Here is a 19582-nt window from a genome sequence, read left to right on the forward strand (position 1 = left end):
CAGAATGGATAAGTTTACTTTTATAAACAGAAAAAAATCTAAGTGACGGTGAGCAGTGAGCCTTAAAAGAAACAGAACGTTACAACCGTTCAGGCCTTAGAAACAAACACGCTCAACCCTCTCTTTGTAAAGATGAGGACGCCAATGCCCGGAGAGGCTCCATGACTTGCCGAAAACATAGGAAGCGTCAGCAGACACAGTGAAGCCCCAGGGCCAGCGCTCGCCATGCAGTTGAGGGTGGCAGGAATCTCCTCGCATCTGCAAGCAAAACTGCAGCGCCACTCAGGAAAACACGAGATGCGACCCATGAATCGTGACGAATCCACTTAAAAGGGGTTCATACAGTCTCAGCAACTTGTCGAGCGCTCAGTTCCCATTACTTAGTAATATGCGAACTATACAATTATGATGCTGGCAAATACTCAAGAGCTCTGAGAACGAAAAGCAGGGTCCCTGAGGGCCCCTCCTGGCGGCGCTGAGAACTATGGCTCTGGGGCTGCCCGAGGCGAATGGAGGGGAGGCGCGCAGGTGACACATCTGGAGGGCTTGTATTTCAGGCCCTTGGTCCTAGTTTCCCTCATACTAACCTACTGTCCACAAATATAAAAAAATGATGAATGCATTCAGATTATCTGTGTATCAATACATCTGGATTATTCCGGCTGAAAGTGACAGAAAACCCAGCACTCTGGCTCAACCCGGAGGGATCATCCCTGATGGGCACAACTCAACAGTCTAAGGTGCTGGCGACAGACTCACCAGACACCGGCCCCCAGGGCTGAGGCCGGGACCCAGCCTCCCCCTTGGCTCTGACGGAGCCCTTCCCATTTGCATTGCTCCTGAGTTGCTGTGTATCAACAGGTGGCTCTCACAGCTGGGGCTGGGGCACAGTGGGGAGTAAAGGCAGGGACAGACTCACTTCCTGCCCTCCTGTAGCACTACTCCAACGGTAGCAAGTCAACGATAGAAACATCAACCAAAACTGAACAAGAACATGCCAAAGACAGGAGGCATTCTGGAAAAAACGGGAAAACCAACCGGAACAGAGCAAGGAGTTCAGATATCAGGTCGCTACTCTGGACTGGGCGGTCAGTCAGCCTGGGATGGCCAAGCTGAACACAAGTGACAAAACGAAACCAGCCAAGGGACAGGGGTTGGGCAGAGAAAGAGTGAGCCCAGAGGCCCTACGGCCTGGACTGCCTTGTGTTAAGATATTCTACCCCCTGGTTTTGCTCATGTCAATGTGGAGTCTGCATTTAACCGAGCAAATCTAAGGATCAATTCTCTTTCCAAAGTCTCCACCGCATTTTCACTGTAAAACCAACGAGAAAATGCTTTTTCAAAGGGAGACTGAGAGCCTTGAGAACCTTATCTTCAAAGTGCAGGCAAGGCCTGGACCCTCTGGTGGAAAAATAAAAATGCCCTGTGCATATACATTTGGAAAAAAAAATGAAATCTCCACTTAAATGCTCATCCTGACTTTTCACCCAGGATCACTGCAAAAGCACTTCCGTTTAGAAAGCACAGTTCGGCCAAAATCCAGCTTGATTTCCAGGAACAAAGAAATGGAGGGAAAGAAAACATACGACAGTGGACAAATGAGTGTGTGAGCGTGTGTCTAGCCTCGTCCGTGACGTAGGCTGGGACAACTCATTGACAGCCAGGATTTCCTAGACACAGGCTCCCTGCTGTTCAGGGGCAACTGGCCGAGTGCAGAGGGTGTTCACCCCGGGGGAGGAGCCTGGCTGGAAAGGTAAGGAGGGGACAGAGGTGAGACCACACAGCCGAGGGTCCACGTCAGACTGGCCTCCATCTCCGACACCAGGACTGAGGTGTGACAAACAGTCTGTACCCAGGGGACTGAACCACCTGGCTTCTGCGAGCTGAGCGCATCTTTTCCCTTCTAGCAGTGCCAGGCCAAGGAGCCAGGAACACAAGGATGTCTTCTGGTTCTGAGCCGCCACGCCTCTGCAGCTGGTCCTCTGTCCACCTTCTCTTAATCTCCCACGCCTCTCAAGTTCAAAACACAGACTCCCCTAAATTGCAGTCAGCATTTACTCCAACTTGTTTATTGCCCACTCAGTCCCCTAAACCAAGACACCAGCAGGGCTGAGACACCCAGCAGGCTGAAGGCCCAGGATAAGTCAAAGCCTGAACATGGACCTTTCTGCCTTCAGAAGATGGGAAGCATATTACGGCTGACTTCCCTGCTCCTCAGGAGACACCAGGCAGCAGCTGAAGCTCTGACTTCCAGGAGAGGACTGAACTCAAGGCAGCTCGTGCAGCACAGCTCCACCACAACCCGCTGTGCCAGGTCCTGAAGCTCGCCGGGGCTGGAGCGGGATGTTGTCACGGGTCAGGGTGCGGCTCTCCAGTGCGGCCGCCCGCCGGGCCACTGGCCCCCTGATGCCTGGCCAGCGCCACCCTCACTGTGTTGGCGCCCAGACAGAAGCCCTGCAAGCGGGAGATGGCCTGCCAGGCCTCGTCCGGGTCCCGGTAGTGGAGGAAGGCCCCACGCTGTGGCCCTTGCCAAGTGAGCCGTGAGGGCGCCGCGCCCCGTGCGCTGAGGGCTCGCTTCAGCTCACTCACCCGGGCGTCCCGGGGGAGGTTCCCAACGTAAACAGTGCTGGAAGGCACATCGTCCCCCTGCCAGGAGCTCGATTCCAGCGAGGGCAGCTCCCGCGGGCTTCTGACGGTGCTCAGGGCGGCCCGCGCACGTGGCAGGCCCCGGTGTGTATCCCGAAGGGTGACGTCCTTCCCGGCCTGCTCCTCTCGGCAGCGCAGGCTTCTGAGGACTGGCATTTTCCCCATCATCTCACAGCTGATCTGAAAAAGCAAGGCAGTTCCAGATTCTTGAGGTGTCCAAAAGGGACCATGACTTGGTGACAAGGGAGGAGAAAGCAGTCACTCAGGGGCCTCTGCCCCACATGCTCGTGGAAGCCTCCGTCCACTCAGGCCAGCCATCTCCATCTGCCACTCTGTGTCTGCCAGACAGGCCGTGGCTGCTGCAGGAACCGGACGGCTTCCTCCGTCTTCCTGGGGGCCCAGAGGGCAGCCAGCCACGGCTTCCTGCGCAGAAGGCGAAGAGCTAGGGGCTTCCCCGGCGGCCCAGTGGTTGGGACTTGGCCTTCCAAGGCAGGGGGTGTGGATGTGACATGCCTCACCGCCAAAAAACCAAAACATAAAAGAGAAGCAATACTGTAACAAATCCAATAAAGACTTTAAGTTCACATCAAAAAAAAAAATCTTAAAAGAAAAAAGGGGAGGAGCTAAGATCACTGGTATGAGGGTTACAGGGTCACAGATGGCAACCGCCCTGGGGACCCCAGGATAATGGGGCGGTTTCTGCTTCCACACCCGTCTCCTCCCCAACCTACACCTTTGGGTGGGATGAGGTCTTTAATGGGGCCGTGGGGATCTCCTTCTCAGCCTCCCCCCACCCCACACCTCGCACCCCTTAATTAAGGGCCAAACCCATCCAGACCTCCGGGAAAAAGCACAGACAAGGCGAATGTGAAACAGAATGCTACATGGAGAAAGAACACTTTCTAGCAAAGGGTGATCAGGCTACAAAATAACGAATCCCACATACAATGTTACATCTCAAAGAGAAAGACTTTTACACAAAAGACACTTTTGGCTTTTTGGTCAAATTGATCAGCAAGTGTTTCCTGAGCACCCATGGCAATGGCGGTGACAGAAGCGCCCCAATACTCGAGGTGAAGCCTGAACAGGACACCCACGGCTCCGTCCTGTGGGGCAGGGGCACTGGGGGCTGAGCCTGGGGCAGAAGTGCCTGTCTTCTCTTAAGGAATCCCAAGGCAGAAATGAAACAGAAAGCCATGCTTAGTTCTTTTCAATAATTCATTCTTTAGAGATGGTTTCTGTCTTCTGTTTGGGGCACAAAGCATGTAAATGATCAGTCACCAAGGGAATTCCCTGGCCGTCCAGTGGTTAGGACTCCATGATTCCACAGCTGAGGGCATGGGTTCAATCCCTGGTTGGGGAACTAAGATCCCACACAGCTGTGCAGCATGGCAGGAAAAAAAAAAAAATCAGTCACCAAGAGGCAAGCAATGGTCCAAACACGGGCTTCCCACAGATGTGGGTCCATCAGAACACAGATCAGCACACAAGGCGGACAGCTGTAACTCTTCTACAAAAATAGTTCAACTAGCACCAGTGTTCTCAACATATTCAGAAGCCTATGTAACTTAGGGCAATGGTTCTTATCCTTGTCGGGGTGTCAGGGACCCTGGAGAGAAGCTGGGGTTCCCTCCCAAGAAGGGCTCCACCACAAGTCTCTGTACAATTTCCCAGCACCTGTTCCCGGACCTACAATCCGCAAGAGGCACACAGGTCCCAGGCTGAGAATCAACAGATCAGAATAAGATTTAAAGAAACACGAACACCTAAGCACGGCACGTATCTTCTCACAAACCTACAGGCTGCTAACCCTCACCAACTTCGTCCTGGTCGTCTCTCCCAGTGCTGTGCAGATGATGCTCTCCCCCGCAGCAAAGCCCTGCCTGAGGGTCAGAGCTCTCCCCAGCCAGATGCTGCCCTTGTCCCCGGCACAGCCAAGTCAGGAGCCTTGCGGGGGCACCCGACCACTCGGGTCTTCAGAACAGAGCACACTCTTAGCGCAAAGAAAAACTCCCTCCTTCTCATGTTTCCCATTGTTCAGATACAAAGAGAGAAACAAAAACCACGTCTATGCCTCGGAGACACCCACAAGACGGAGCCACTCTTCCTGATCAAAGGGAATCTTCCTCCACTTGACCCTCTGCCATCTCCTGAACTGACTCATCTGCAGGTGGTTAAACTCACAGACCAGTCCTCCAGAGGCTCCAGTTCCCAAAGAATCCCAAAGACAATGCGCGTCTGGCCAACCCAACCCCCTGCCACGTCCCTCTTCTGCCTTCTTCAGGAGGTCACATTCTTGCATTCTTTCAAAGTACCTAGGAGCAGACTTAAACCGGTCATAATTAGATTCTTGGGGACTTCTTAAGTTACTGGATCTAGCATTGAGAAAGAATGATCAAATTTAAAACTGTAATTACAATCAGAGAAAAAGTGTGACTACGTCCTTGTATGAGAACTAAACGTTACCCCAGTCCAAGCACCAGCAGCGGGAGCCACCAGGCCACACCTCCTGGGAAACACCGTGCATCCGCTGGGCCCACTGTGGCCAGATGAGCACCCCCGAAGTGCCCACTGGACCCACAGGGCTGCCTCAGGCAGAGGTGCGTGTTCTCATGAAGGCTGACCCACGGGGTGAGGCTCCACGCTCAGGCAGCAGACATCCACCCTAAAACGTGTGTGAAGCAAACACGCATCCTTCTGTGCACGTCCCCGGGAGCTACCTGATCCCAAGCTGGCGCACATACAAGCTGCAATCAGCTGCAGGATAAGGAAAGCCTTCCAGCACACACTGTGAACTGAGCCCACAGCACCGCCACACTGGCCAACACCAAGGGATCCTTGGCAACAGAAACACAGAAACGCGAGGCTTTTACGTAAAGCTGCTCGTCCTGAGAGCGGTATGTCCTTTGGAACAACAAAGCCCAGTGTCAGCTCCCTCTCCACGCCACTCCCACCCCGCGAGCTCTAGAGGACAAACCTCCCTGACCATGAGGGGGCCTCTGCCACTTTCCCAGCCATTTGCCACCTATGTGCTCCTCACGGGATGGCGTAGGTTGATGGTGGCCCTGCAGCCGACAGGCTTCTGAGAGCCGAGTGGACGGGCTGGACACCCACACGGGACCCACACTGCGGCTCTCTATTTTTCCTGGCTGGCAATTAGGAACATTTGTTAGGTTTTGTCTATTTGCCATGTGAAATGGAAGATTTTGCTTGTTAATCAAGCAAAAAAATGCATGCCCTTCTGTAACTAATCATACCATTTAAAAAGCAAGTGTAAAGCAAAATAGATTTTTTCTGTGCGCTACGATCCCTTTTTGCTGAAGCATGCAGACGGCAGTCATTTCTAAATATATGTTCCCTTTAGACATTAAATTAAACCTGTTCCCTAGAAATGCTCGCTAAGCCCAATACAATCAGAAATCTGACTCTCGACGCATCTGCTGCCAGCCCAAGAAGACACTTGGCTCTGACCTCCCTCCGCCACACGCCGGGGCTACACTCTGGGATAAATTGCTTTTCTTTCTGGTTCTCACTTCCCTTGACCAGAAGATAAGGTGCTGGGGAGGGATGATCTCATTCTATAACGCCAGGATGTGCTGGAGCAGCTGCTGGCAAAGTTAAACAGAAACACCAGAAGTATTTCTAATGAGAACTACAACTTCCATAAAAATCACGTTAGTCTCTTGCAAGACTTAGAAGGTGGGTCGAGGAGACCCACTGTCTGAAGTGACTGGAGCTGGAAACAGAGTCCATATCAGATCAGTCTATTGGCTGGGGCAGTACTCACATTTCTTGAGAAGCTGGAGCAAAGGCTGGAAAATCAAATGCTGTACAGTCTTTGTGTATTAAGAATGAGTTAAAAAAAAAAAAGCATCACATTTGGTACCTATTTCAAAACATTGCATCTGGGAGGGCTACAGTGTTTAGAAGAAAAAGGGGACTCCAGATATTCCAATGATAAAGACAAGAGGCAAATTCCTAGAGTCTGATCCCTACATGGCGAGTCTCTGGGTAGAGCATCACAGAAGGATTTACCGGTATGTGCCAAACAAAGAGCCACCCTGAAACAGCACTACACCCAGCACTGAACTGCCCCCCACCTCCTCAGATCTTCAGCGCAGGGCTGCCCTGGTGGCGCAGTGGTTGAGAGTCCGCCTGCCGATGCAGGGGACGCGGGTTCGTGCCCCGGTCCGGGAAGATCCCACACGCCGCGGAGCAGCTGGGCCCGTGAGCCATGGCCGCTGAGCCTGCGCGTCTGGAGCCTGTGCTCCGCAGCGGGAGAGGCCATGGCAGTGAGAGGCCCGCGTACCGCAAAAACAAACAAACAAAAATCTTCAGTGGAATTAGGGACTTTGTCCCCAAAGTCAATGAAAACGCACTCTGGCTGCACACAGAGCAAGGCCAAGACAGAACCCCAGGGGCTGGAGAGAGTCCTTGCCTTCACAGGACCCATCGCTCTGCACTGCGGAACTGAGAACACAGGACCCAAAGTAAGAAATGGCCTTTTACAAGCTAGGGATTCTCGCCAAGGCCTCACTAACGATTAGCATCCTTCGGGAAGAGGATGAACAAGCCGACACCCCGATGAGCAGGCTGACGTGTCTCAGGAAGCTGTGCTTGAACTTGGTTTCCTTTCATCTCAGAGGGATTATATTCATCTAACACAGCTGATAACCTAATTTGTTGCTTTCTTTGTATTTTTCTTGTTAAAATCTGCAGACTGTAACCACGCCTATTCTCCAAGGCAACCAACTCTCTCTCCCCGGAGAGGCCCCCAGAATCCTCCCAGCCTGCGCTGCAGCTGGCCCTCAGCTATGAAGTGCTGGCCCCAGGGCACCTGCAGCCTCGCTGTGGCCGCCCCTGTGACGTATCCTCCCCAGACCGCGTGCTCACCTCTGAGCACAGCCACCTCGCTCCCACGGCCTGTATGCCAGTCGCCATTCAAAGGGAGGCTGTGGGCCTGAATTCTGGGGAAGCCCAAGTTCTAACTGTCCCGAGAGATGCTTTCATAGTCGTGAAGGATGCTGCGCCTTCTCCCCGGTGCTCAGGGTGCACATGGACGGTCCCACACCCCAGCTCAGGGTCTCATGTGCTCCCCTCTGCTCTCCTCAGGGGCTCTCCTGGCAGGAGCGCGGGCATCTGTGGGGAAGCCCTCAGGGTGCGGTGAGAGCACAGGGCTCATCCTCGGAGGGGAGGTGGATGCTGCTGACTCCCACGCCCCCAGGAAGGAGGCCTTCCAGCTCTGGATGACTCAGGTTTAAGGAATGTGAAACAGGGACAAACATGCTAAGCTGACCAGGAGTTTCAATGCAAACAGAGCACAACTTCTCCAGTTTTCTCAGTAATTCTGGCTATTTACCAGCAGATGGCATCAAAACCCACAGGTTGGCTTCTGGGGTCAAACTCCAATTGCAGACCACTCTGCGGTCCATGCCACTGCCTGTTCTGGAGATGCAAGTCACCACGGCATCAGCTTATGAAGGCTTTGGGTACTGCCTCCTACCCAATTCGGTTCTGCATGGAGATGCAGACGGTAGTAAGAAAATCTGGGTTTGCAAAAGGACAGACTGATGATTAGGACCATGCAGAGCTGGGACGGCAGAAGACAGCTCTTAGCAGTGAAAGCCAGCGGGCAAACAGACTCAAGGCATCAGCTCTCCTAGTTGAGTTGGTCACTTCCCGCTGCCTAGAGCTGGTGTCGTGTAGAGACCTTGAACCCTGCCTGCTCGTCAGAACCAGCAGGTTTGCAAAGTAGATTCTCCAGCCCATGCTTGGAGCCTGTGATCCAGAAGCAGAAATGTTCAGAAACTCGTGGGTGACTCTAACGCACAGCCATGCAGGCCTGGGGGCAGCCGCCATGCCAGACAGAGAACGCAGGGAAAGAGGAGGTGCCTACAAGCCACGGGCCTCGCTCCACACCACGGTGACCCACCTTGGACCACACGATCCCTGTTGGCTTGGGGCGCTCACACCCCGTGGTGATGACTCGAGTTGGAGTGAGAATATAGTCCACGGTGAGGTCGTGATCCTCAAGGAGTGTTTCAGGTATGTCGACAACCTGGTCAAACAGAAGCAGGTGAAGGAGCGGACAGGGATACGGCCCCAGCTGTGTTGGCTGCACCGCTGGGTGGAAGTGTGGTGTCCCCCAAACCCATCACGGGCAAGGCCGAGCTGCCACACCAAGCGAATCCAGCCTGGCTGAGCGACGCCATGCCCGACACAGCATGGAGTGAAGGCGGAGACCCTGCTGGCCTGTTCCCAGGAAGCACCTGGCAGTCGTGGACGATGGTGACCACTGGCGTCCCCTGGCTGACCGCTCCCATCGACACCATCATGGCGTATTCAAGGTCGGCATAGCCTTCTCCCTTCCCAATTCTCCAGCCTAAGAACAATGCAGAGAATCAATGTCTCTGTGGGGTCTGGGGAACCACGCAGGATTACGTTTCTCATCGTGGACTCAGAGGAGTTACAGAGGAAGAGCCACACACAGCGGTTCACACACAGTGAAGTGAGCGTGGAGCCTTTTCAACACAGACCTCTCCTTTACCAAGGAAACTGCGCTTGCATTTATGGGAGCTTTACGTCTACAAGTAGTGAAACAGTAGTTTTTAAAAACACTAAGGACAAATTCCTACTAAAGGCAAATCTTTTTCATCATGGAGCGAAAGCAGGAAGTCTAGATCAGGGACGTGGCTGTGAGACAGCACAGCCTTGCCTTGTAAAAGCACTACGGACTCACCCAGCGCAGCCCCACAGCTTGGAAGGAGGCGGTTTAAGCAGCACTAGTGCTATTTTCAAATTCACAAATGCGGCACAAGAAAAGGATTCATCCTCTGAGGCTGAAGGACAAGCTAAGCAGGAGAAAAGAACGCAGGACAGCGGACAGGGGACGTTAGCACGCTGCCAGCTCCCCGCCGAGTCCAGCTACTCTGCTTGGCAGGACGCCCAGGCCAGCCGGGAGCTCTGACTTCCGTGTAACGTCAGCATCGTCAGCAAGCGTGTACGCACCATCACTCACGCGTCCTGTAAGATTCAGACCTGACTGAGCTCCTCTTACAATGAAAAGCCTTCAACCGTGCACATTAAGAAGCAAGAGGAAGACAATTCAATAGCAGAACAGCAAACGGTACAAAGAGTCCAGAGAGAGACGGGCGGACGGACAGTGAACACAGGAGAAACGTTCAAGCTCACCCAAACCAGATGCCAATGAAGAGGCAACTCAAATACCACTGTTCACTATCAGACGCAGAAACTGAGGTGGGATAATTCTAGTTATTCACAGAAGAGGGAGAGAGGCACGCAGAGGGGTGGGGACGTGAGGTGGGCACACTTTCTGGTGGGTAATTCGGCCACATCCATCAGGATTTAAAAACCCTTTGGTCCGGCAATTCCTCTCTTAGGAATCACCCCACAGGTGGTCCTCAAAGGTACCCCTAGAGCATACGATAAGACGACACCTCATTCTGGCGGTATTTGCAAGGGAAAGACCGAAACAAACACTGGAGATAACTTAAATGTATATCAGTCAGGTCTGATGAACAGGAGGCGGCTGAGCTCTGTGCTGACGGGCAGAGCCCTTGGAGACACAGACGCAGCAGCAGCAGGGCACAGCGCACTGTCAGTGCAGAAACAGAACCAGGATGAACGTGCAGCCCACACACAGAACACTCGAGATGCCTGTATCTCACACCACACAAGCTGATACTTCTGTGGGCATCAGGGGACAGGCAGAGGGAAAGTGGCCAGGCAACGCTTTCTGTGCTATCCACCTTTTTTAAACACATGCATGGTGATTTTGTTGTTTTAATTAGGGGGTTATCTAAACAGTGACAGTTACAAAACATTGTTTTCTTTTTCATACATCCTGAATTAAAAAAGAAAACTCCTGGAGGGGTGGGATAGGGAGGGTGGGAGGGAGGGAGACGCAAGAGGGAAGACATATGGGAACATATGTTTATGTATGACTGATTCACTTTGTTATAAAGCAGAAACTAACACACCATTGTAAAGCAATTATACCCCAATAAAGATGTTAAAAAAAAAAAAAGAGAACTCCTGACGTCCTTTTAAAAGAAGAAATCTTTGCTAACTTCCCACTGCCAAAAGAGTACAGCCCAGTTCCCGGCATCTGGCCTCTGGTCTCTGGAAGGACAGCCCCAGACACTAGAGGGCCGTGCTACGTGACCACGGCACTCCCTCTCCCCGTCCTGCCCCGCCTGCCTCGAACACACCTGGCACGCAGGAGCCAACCCTGAGGCCTCTTCTGAGGTCACCCTGCTCCAAGCTGGCGAGTCCCTCCTCTGAGCCCGCCTACGTCCACCCCGGCTTCTGTTTCCAGCACTGAGCACGTCGTATTGTAGCTCAGCTCTCATGTCTGCTCCACCTACCCACCGAGGACCCACAGCAGAGTCCACTCAGTGCCGGCCTGGCATGTGGCACACAGTGGGCACACATGTGCTCACGTGTACCCGTCCCTGAGGACACAGGTAAAGCATCTATCTGTAACTGTGAGTACAAGGAAAACAAGGAATAAAGACCTGTAACATCTCACTCCTAAGCATCTCACACAGTAGCTCAGAGCAGGAGCTGGGAAAAGAGTAAGTTTAAAGTGATGGTATTAAAGGCCAACATTTAAAACACGACGCTCAGGGTTCAGAACGAATGATTCAGAGCACTGCTCGCCAACTGTTTATTCGGAACCTCTACTGAAGGAAGAACCTGGCTTTGGCCGACTAACTTCCAAAGGGAGATCTGAGGATGAGCATCTCAGGACATTCTCTTGGCGGGAAGGGAGGAGAGAGAAGGCTTTCCTAGTGAGGGTGGGGGTCCCAACCACACCACACGAGCGCAGCTCTGCAATGTGCTCATCCTGCCGCAGAATCAGCAGCTCGTTTCCAACAGCACCCAGCTGGGCCTGGGGCAGAGCAGGGCAGAGAGGAAGAGGCCCTAGGGAACCCCAGAGACGAGTCCTGAGGGCGGCTCAGCCCAGGGCAGAGGCTGGCATAGTGACCCACCCTGTCCCTGCTCACAGGCGTGCAGGGTGAAGCTCCAGCCCTCAGAGGCAGGCTCAGGACACCCCGCACTGTCCAGGAGGCTGCTGCTTCACAACAAAAAAAGAGCTTCAGAACCCAACGTTTCTCCACTTACTGGAGGCTCTCCAAAAACAACTATTTACTGACGCACTGCAAATAAGTTCAGCTCCAGTTCCAGTTAACTTAAGAACAGAGGGGAAATCTTTCACCACCTGAAGAGAGATTATCTCACTTTATTTTTCCTGTTATGAAAAGTGAAAATGCTGTAAAGGTGTTGAGTGGGACTGAGAGTGGGAGGGACCGAGTTAATTCTTCAAAATGAGTGATAGACGCAGTGGTTATGCAGGCCAGGCACACGTCCAGAAAGCTGAAATCACTCACCATCAACGTCTGAAAGGCGACCAGAGCGCTGGGGGAACAGCAGGCTGCAGGGTAAGTGGTCACATCCGAGAGTTTCTGTTCTTAATCTTACCTTTTTCAGAAACAGCCACGGACCCCACGACCACTAAGTCCACAAGGACCCTGGAATCCAAGCCCACGGGAGTGCTGTAGTTCCTCACGCCCTGTGGACAGACACGCGGCCTGAAAGCTCCCTGGCAGAGAGGCCAACCGTCTCATAACCCACGGGGAGATGCACTCAGGGTCTGAACAGCCTCCCGAGGGAAGCAAGCACGTGCACCACCCCACAGCAAACACGCAGCATCACGGAAGCAGCAGCTCAGGAAAACCATGGATCAGAACCATTTTAAGACAATTCCCCACAGTTCTTCCCCAGGAAAGACATCAGGAGGAACTGATAGCACAATGACTAGGATATTCATTTCATAATATTCAACAAATCATTTTCCTCCAAGAGGCAGGAGAGCCCAGTGATTCGAATGCAGGCTCGGGAGTCACAAGGAACTGGGTCCAGGTCCCTCTCCTCTGTGGCCTCAACAGGAGGAAACTCTCTGAGCTTCAGTCTCTTCCTCTGGAAGACAGGGATACCAGCCCTGCCTCGTCCGACATGTTGGAATGAAATGACAGAGCGCAGGTAAAGCGTCTAGCATGTAAGACATGGCCATTAAGCGTGTGTGACATATTAGTTCACCGTGAAACACTGGAGGCCTCGCTCTGCGTGAACAGCTGGTCACTCCTAACATATTAATTATTCAACCAAAGAGCACCCAAAGCACACCCACTTATGCTGACTGATGGAGGCCTGGTGCAAAGCACAGGGAGGCTCCTGGGGCCATGACTCTGATAACGGGCGACAGGGGAATCTCGGAAACCAGAGGAGGATGCGGCACGGCCCAGCACCCGGCAGCAGTGGTCGCTGGATGTGGTATGGTGCCCAGTTGACAAGCACGTGACAAGTCCCTATAGGATCGGTACCATGATTGGGGCCTCCCAGCCATCAAACCGCAGTCATCGGCCCGCAGTGCCCACTGCAGGAAAGCGTGTCTTTCGTTAAGCTCACAGTGGCCACGCAGGCAGGTCTCTTGCCCACGGCCCATGTCCTCAAGCCTGTTTCAGGGCGCTTGGTGCCTGGCAGCCTTGGGGAGCATGCACCTGCCTGGGGTTTTCTGTGTTGTAACCTGTCAGGCCCCCTCTTCTCTCGGGGGCTCAGCCTCACCTGCTCAGTCTGACCAGACACAGTGTGAGCAACCAGGAGTCACCCTGACTCTCCAAGATCCTGTTCTATTCAACCAAGAGTCACCGGATGGGCAGAGGGACTTATGAGGCAGTTAACAGACCTTTCTGCCTGCCCCCTGGGGTGGTTACCAGAACACTCCTGAGTCAGAGTAAATACAAAGACCAGGATGGCACACACAGGTGGCTGGGGTGTGGCCGTGGCAGGGGGCTGAGGGACAAACTCAGAGTCTTATCTGCCATGAAGTAAGCCTACATCACAGTCTCCTACAGTGACACGCACGGTGGCGGCATTTCACCACTAAGCTTTGGCAACCTAAATAATAATCGTACTAAATTTGCATCTGCGTTAGACGTGGCTTTAAGAGTCTCTCTCTCTCCTTTGCCATTTTTCCTCTGCCACAAAGAAAACAAAAATCTTTGGTTTTTTCTACCCGCGCTCTGTCATTCTGAGGTTCATGGCCCTGGATCTCTGATTTCCATCCGGTATCTCATGATATGACAGAGCCCAAGCACAGTTCAATCTGTGCGCAAGCTCAGTTGTGAGAGCTGGTCTGGCTTTACGCTGGCCGGGACCAGCCAGTGCCGGCACCTCACAGGGCCTCCTGGCAACGAGCCCCATGTCGGTCACCCTTCGGAGGGGAGTGGGGTGCTGTTAAGGGTGACACAGACCACTACACCAGCACCACGGCCACGTCTGACCTGGACCTCAATGCGTGGAAAGGGGCTGCTCTCGCTGTCCGGAACCTACCCGTTATAACAGATCACACTCCCTGCCAGCTCGCGGAAGTATGGGCTCAGATCTGTGGCCACAACCGCCAACTGCAAAGGATCACGGGGTGGCCACTTTGAACACTGACCAGAACCAGGGTTATCTCTTATTTTTCTGCATTTATTTTCCCTTTGTTCTTTTTCCTACATGTATTTTATTATGTTACTTTATTATATATATTTTTGTATGCCACATCAAATTCTATTTTTGCAATAAGACAGGTTATCAATAAATAACGATAAAGCATTCACTTTTTATACACTAAACTTAAGTGGAAAATCCCTTTTTAAAAGGAACATCTTGATGCCCTATTTCTTCTTCCCACCGGATTAGGAATCAAATGACCTGGGGTCAACTCTAGAACTCTGGAAAGTCACCAGATTCTATTTCTTCATCTCTAAAATACTAGACAAATTCCATTATAAGGCAGTCTAATGTGACATTTACACCCTGCTTTTATGGTATCGTGAGGTAGTGAAGAAAATCATACTGCTAAATCACTAAAGCCATTATTACTTTAGCACTTGCTGAGGCAATTTCCAATTGAACATATTTTGGAAATTCTACCCCGTGTCCCCATTTGCTCTGGTGGCATCTGAGAAAATGCTACAGGGCACTGAACAGCATCAAAAGTTAACACCAGAGGGCGTCAGAGTACTGGAAAACTGGCTTTCCCTTTTCTTAATTAATGGGGGAATTTACTATTTCTCAGCTTAGTGCAAGAGAAAAACCGAGTTACAGGCAGTTTTTCTGCTTGGCTCCTGTAATGACGAGATTGCTGAACACTTAACATCACTCTTCACTTGGCTTTGTTAAACACAGGTTTCAGCTCTGGTGCATTTACACTGTTCTAACTCACCAGAAGCCAACGCTGAGAACGGCTCTTCCCTGTGGCCGGTGTTGCTTTTCACACTTACCTGAGAGGTGGCACATTTTCTCAAGATGTCTTTAGTTGCCCCGGGGGGTGGTGTGATCTTATTAAACAACCCCGTTCTCAGTCGTGGTGTTGGAACCAACAATGTTTTTTTGCTCTTTTAAAAGAAAAGACAATCGATAAATTACAAAATTTAAGATGGGAACTTTCTTGTGTATACTTTTAACATTTCAGGAACAGAAGCAAGTTACTATTACCTGTATTTTGGGGTGTGTGCCAAGGAGATGAGTTGCTTTGCAAACCCAAGTGAATAATACAGGGGGCCCATTTTACTTAAAGCAGCTGCACTACCCCGCCTCAGAATAAAGGGGCAGGAGGTTTGTAAAACTCGCTGACTCAACTCTACTTGCCATTCACAATGCTTACAGGTGAAAATGACAATGCAAATCCTGACGACCTTCCTGGGCCTTCTGCTCCCAGCATTAAGCACTATCCAGGTACAGGGATGTTTTATCTTGAAGCTGGCATTACACAGCCACATTAAAAACACTACCCCGTCAAGCACTTATATCTAGTTTGCTGCTCAATAAATCACAGTCTGAGAGATCAGTGCTCATTACAATTAGTATTTTATATTGACCTGTGTTGATAACCGTCTTCTTCTATTTAGTTCTCAAATACCTACTGCGAGCCCCAGGGCAGGGGTTTTCAAAGTGGGGGCCCCTGGCCAGCAGCATCAGCAGCCCCTGGACACCTGTCAGAAGTGATCAGAAGCCCTGTGGGGCCCAGCAACCTGCTTTAACAAGCCCAGCCGGTAATCCTGATACGCAAGAAAGTTGGAGAAACAAGGCCCAAGGACACCGCTGCAGAGTATTCAGGGGTGGGCCATGAGGCAATCATAAAATTTATAAACTCTTTCATGTAAAAAATCACGTTTTACTTTTTGTGCAGGAGATGACAGCCTGAGACCAACAAAAGACCTATAAAAACACAGTTTGGCTTATTAAAAAAAGGTTTTCAACCCCGAGAAGAGTATTTCAGCAAAAGTAACGAGTACGTGCTACTCTCCTTTTGAGTGTGACAGAGGTGGGTGGTTTTATTTGCAGTCTCCAGATCCTGGTATACTGCACACTACTCTGATCACCCCTCGGCTGTACACCAGAGTGCCCTGGGGAGCTCTGAGCCTCAGCAAAGTACAGTTCCACTCGAGCCTGACTCAGAAGCAGACACTGGCAAGAGTCTCCAAAGCTCCTCAGGGGTGCTGACTTACAGCCAGTGTGCTCAGGCCCAGGGATCTCAAAGCTCCATCAGGGCGTTTGCTATGAACAGGTTCTAGAACCGAATGAAGGTCTGGGGTCAAGCCTGGGAAGCTGTGCCCCCAGGTGTGGTCTGCGGCCGTAGGCATCGCGCTGCCCCTGCCTGCCGAGGTATGCACTTTCCCACACAGGATGAAAGGCGTCCGCAGATCGAGGATTCTCAGGAGTTGTAGGGAAACTGAGTCACCACCCGAGGCCTGGTGGCATACAGCAGAATCCCACAGACCCCGCACTGCCACACGCAGCACTATACTCACTGTTAACCGTGTTTTGTTTCAGCAAAACAACATCATCCATTACTTTAAATGAGTGATGTTATCTGAATTTTACTGCTTTTATAGTTTGGTTTATATGTAATTTACATGTTTACTTTGGTTTTACAGTCACATAAGATCCTGAGCCTTATACTTTATATCAAGTTTTATGTTTATACTTATTAAATTATAATAAATTGAAGCAACCCTGGGGGAATTTTTCCTCTGGAAAAGGGGCCTATTATATCTACGTTAAGAAACACTGTTCTAATTCATATATTTTGGGGACTCATTTCTCAGATCTCTTACTCATGGGTTATCAAGTTTTGAAGAATTATAGTATTACAAATGTAGCAGGTGAAATATATTGTAATCGTTCGCTTCTGGAGAGGTACATTAGAATTGGGATGCCTCAAAGTCATGGTTTCAAAGTCTTTTCTCTTTTAATTCAGAGATGTTCAGGACTTTTAGACCGACAGACAAGGGAAGAGCTCTGGACCGTCCTGGAAAAAACAACTCCAAGGACACATTCTGCACTGGAGGGAGTCAGAAGCACCATCTTTCCAAATGTGGGACTATGCACATTTGCCAGCCCCCTGGGGAAGGTGGGCCGCTCAGGAGCCAGGGCTCAGGCTCAGGGAATGGGATTACCTGCAGCGCCAGCAGCCGGACGCCTTCCAGCGGTTTATCGGGGTCCACTTTAACCTCCTGCGTTCTGGCAAAAACCGCGAGGTCTTTGATGTTTTGGCAAGCCAGATAAGAGCCCTGGTTAGGCAGATAGACAGAGGTGCACTTACGTTGAGGACGAAGAAGCGGGCATTTTTCTGGGGTGCGTCAGGGTTGACTTTAATGGTTCTGGCCATTTTGAACGCCTGCAAACGTGGGAAATGCTCAGCGGCCCGAGAAGCACCCTGTTTTTAAATGCAAGTGCACGTCACTAAGAGGCCACCACCCTGGGCCACCCTCAGCCTGATGCTCCAGCATCTCCCCCAGACAGGCGCGGGGGCCGATTCTGAGACCAGGTCTGGGGTCACCCGAGAAATGTCTAAGGAAGCAGCTAGGTAGAAAGGGCTGAGAAGCCAGCCTCGCTGGCTGGGGCTCCCTCTCAGAGCACGTCACTCCTTAGGAACCAACTGTGTGAAAAGGCACCACAACCATCGAATGCTTCCAGCCAGGAGAAATATTTCACTCTGTACCAAACGGGGAACAGTAGCCTTAGCACCTCCTCATGGCAAGATACGACCCACCCACCAACCCTGCACAGAAAGGCAAGAGGTGCTCGAGAGTGAAGGTTAAGTAACATGATGAAGGACACCTCAAAGCATAAAAACACCCCGGCCAGCTGGTTCCGATTTCACACCACTCACTGTTCACCGAGTTCAAATCCACCGTGAAGCAGGAAGGTAACTGTATTACCACTGTTACTCATCTAGGGGTATCCTGCTTTCACTGTGAATGCTCCAGGAGTGCTTCAGTACCTTGAAGTTGGGAATCCTGTGATGAACAGGCCGGGGGAAATCAGCTAGATTTCGTGCCTCCATGTAGTCCCAAATCTGCTCACGAATGTCCTGTTTGGAAACACCTGTGGCAGTAAAGGGTGTGACTGATAAACCCACAGACAGGAAGCCCATAGCGCAGCAGTCCCAGGGCCCAGCGCTCGCCCGCTCCCGCTGCACCCCCAGCTCTGCCCCGCCAGACAGAACCTAGGGCTTCTGATCCCTACGTCGAAAAACTAGGGTCAGTGGTAAGTGTTTCCACCTCAATAAACTGCTATAGTCCAAACACAGTGTAAACGCAACGTAACCCAAGTGTTTAATTAAGCTAGTTCTATGAACCTGCAGGGGCGGGAGAACAAACGCAAGCCAAGCCATGGACCCAAGCATTCCTAACCCCTCACGCGGAGATACCAGTTCTGCTCAGTTAGGTCTCTGTGATCTCAGTCTCAGTCTATGGGTCTTGAGACGGCTGTGATTACTTCACTCCTGCTGTAAGTCCTTTTCGCTTCTCTTAGACCTAAGTGACTCGTAACCCAGCTACTATTCTGGATTACCAACTACAACCCCCTTTATTGCGGGACTCTTTATTCCAGACCTCGCTTTGGTAATGGACTTTTAGGCAACGAATATTCCTTAAGGACGTGACTGGGAAAGTCCTAAGAAAATCCACACCAACCACGTGCCCCTCCTGGAATGGAGAACCATGAAAAGCATTTTCCAGTTAAGCAGGAAAAAATAAAATCAGCACATGCATATAAACAATTTTAAAATAGTCACTGAATTTTTGTTTTCCTTTGTCCGAAAGGATATCCCTGCACTCATACAGAAGTCTGTTTCAAATCACTTTGGTGTGACGGGGCACCCCTCATCACCCAGGCAGGAAACAGGGGCAGGTTCAACCTCTCAAGTCCTCAGTCTCCCCTGCTGGAGTGGAGGCTGCTCAAAAGTGACACAAGGGAGCAGCCAGAGAGCTGGGAGCCACCACCCTGGGGGGCGGGATGTGGCTGGCAGCTGGCTTCTAGCCATAAACATTTAGCAATTGTGTGGCTTTGAGTCTTGTGAATCAATTACATTGTAAAAGCTTAATTCTTTTGTAAATGGAGCTTTAAAACATACAAAGGCATCTATAATGAAGAGCCTCTCTCCTCACGGCCTGCTGAGTACCAGGTCCCTTCCCCCAAGGCAATCAGAGCACCTAGTTGTTCTAGTGAATTCTTCCCCAGGCATCTCAGACTTCTCCCTGGAGACACTCCATTCCTGCCCTCATCCTCTTTCCCTAAGAGGGTGTGCTATACATGCAGCTACACATACTGCTTTCAACTCTGCTATTTACTTACTGTCCTGCAGACTGGTCCATACGGTATACAAAAGCACCCTCATCCTTTTCTGCTGCTGCCCAGTTTTCCACGATGGGGGCAGGTCAAATTTTACTCAAGACTGATGGGCAACAGGTGGTTTCCAACCTTGTTACTGATGTACGCCTTACAGCCCTTGCCCATTTTATAGCCATTTGTTAAACCCCTACGTGTAGTTTTAAGGTGTTCAGGGCCAGAACCAAAG

General features: G+C 51.3%; 1 protein-coding gene across 5 annotated transcripts in view; it reads right to left on the minus strand.

Moving 5' to 3' along the window:
* Positions 1-2053: 2053 nt before the first annotated feature.
* Positions 2054-19582, minus strand: part of MTHFSD (methenyltetrahydrofolate synthetase domain containing) — a 29844-nt gene continuing 12315 nt past the window's right edge. For 2 of the 5 annotated variants that reach the window (XM_060131040.1, XM_060131044.1), the window contains exons 2-8: positions 18005-18094; positions 17178-17291; positions 15000-15113; positions 12151-12241; positions 8916-9028; positions 8579-8704; positions 2054-2826 (exon numbers count right to left, since the gene is read on the minus strand). In XM_060131040.1, coding sequence (XP_059987023.1) covers positions 2350-2826; positions 8579-8704; positions 8916-9028; positions 12151-12241; positions 15000-15113; positions 17178-17291; positions 18005-18067 — 1098 coding nt within the window. In that variant the 5' untranslated portion in view covers positions 18068-18094 and the 3' untranslated portion in view covers positions 2054-2349. Of the gene's footprint in view, positions 2827-8578; positions 8705-8915; positions 9029-12150; positions 12242-14999; positions 15114-17177; positions 17292-17323; positions 17438-18004; positions 18109-19582 lie in introns of all 5 variants that reach the window. The other 3 variants (XM_060131041.1, XM_060131043.1, XM_060131042.1) reach the window with 3 other exon arrangements.

This window comes from Lagenorhynchus albirostris, chromosome 19 (genome assembly GCF_949774975.1).
Source record: "Lagenorhynchus albirostris chromosome 19, mLagAlb1.1, whole genome shotgun sequence".
Lineage (NCBI taxonomy): Eukaryota > Metazoa > Chordata > Mammalia > Artiodactyla > Delphinidae > Lagenorhynchus > Lagenorhynchus albirostris.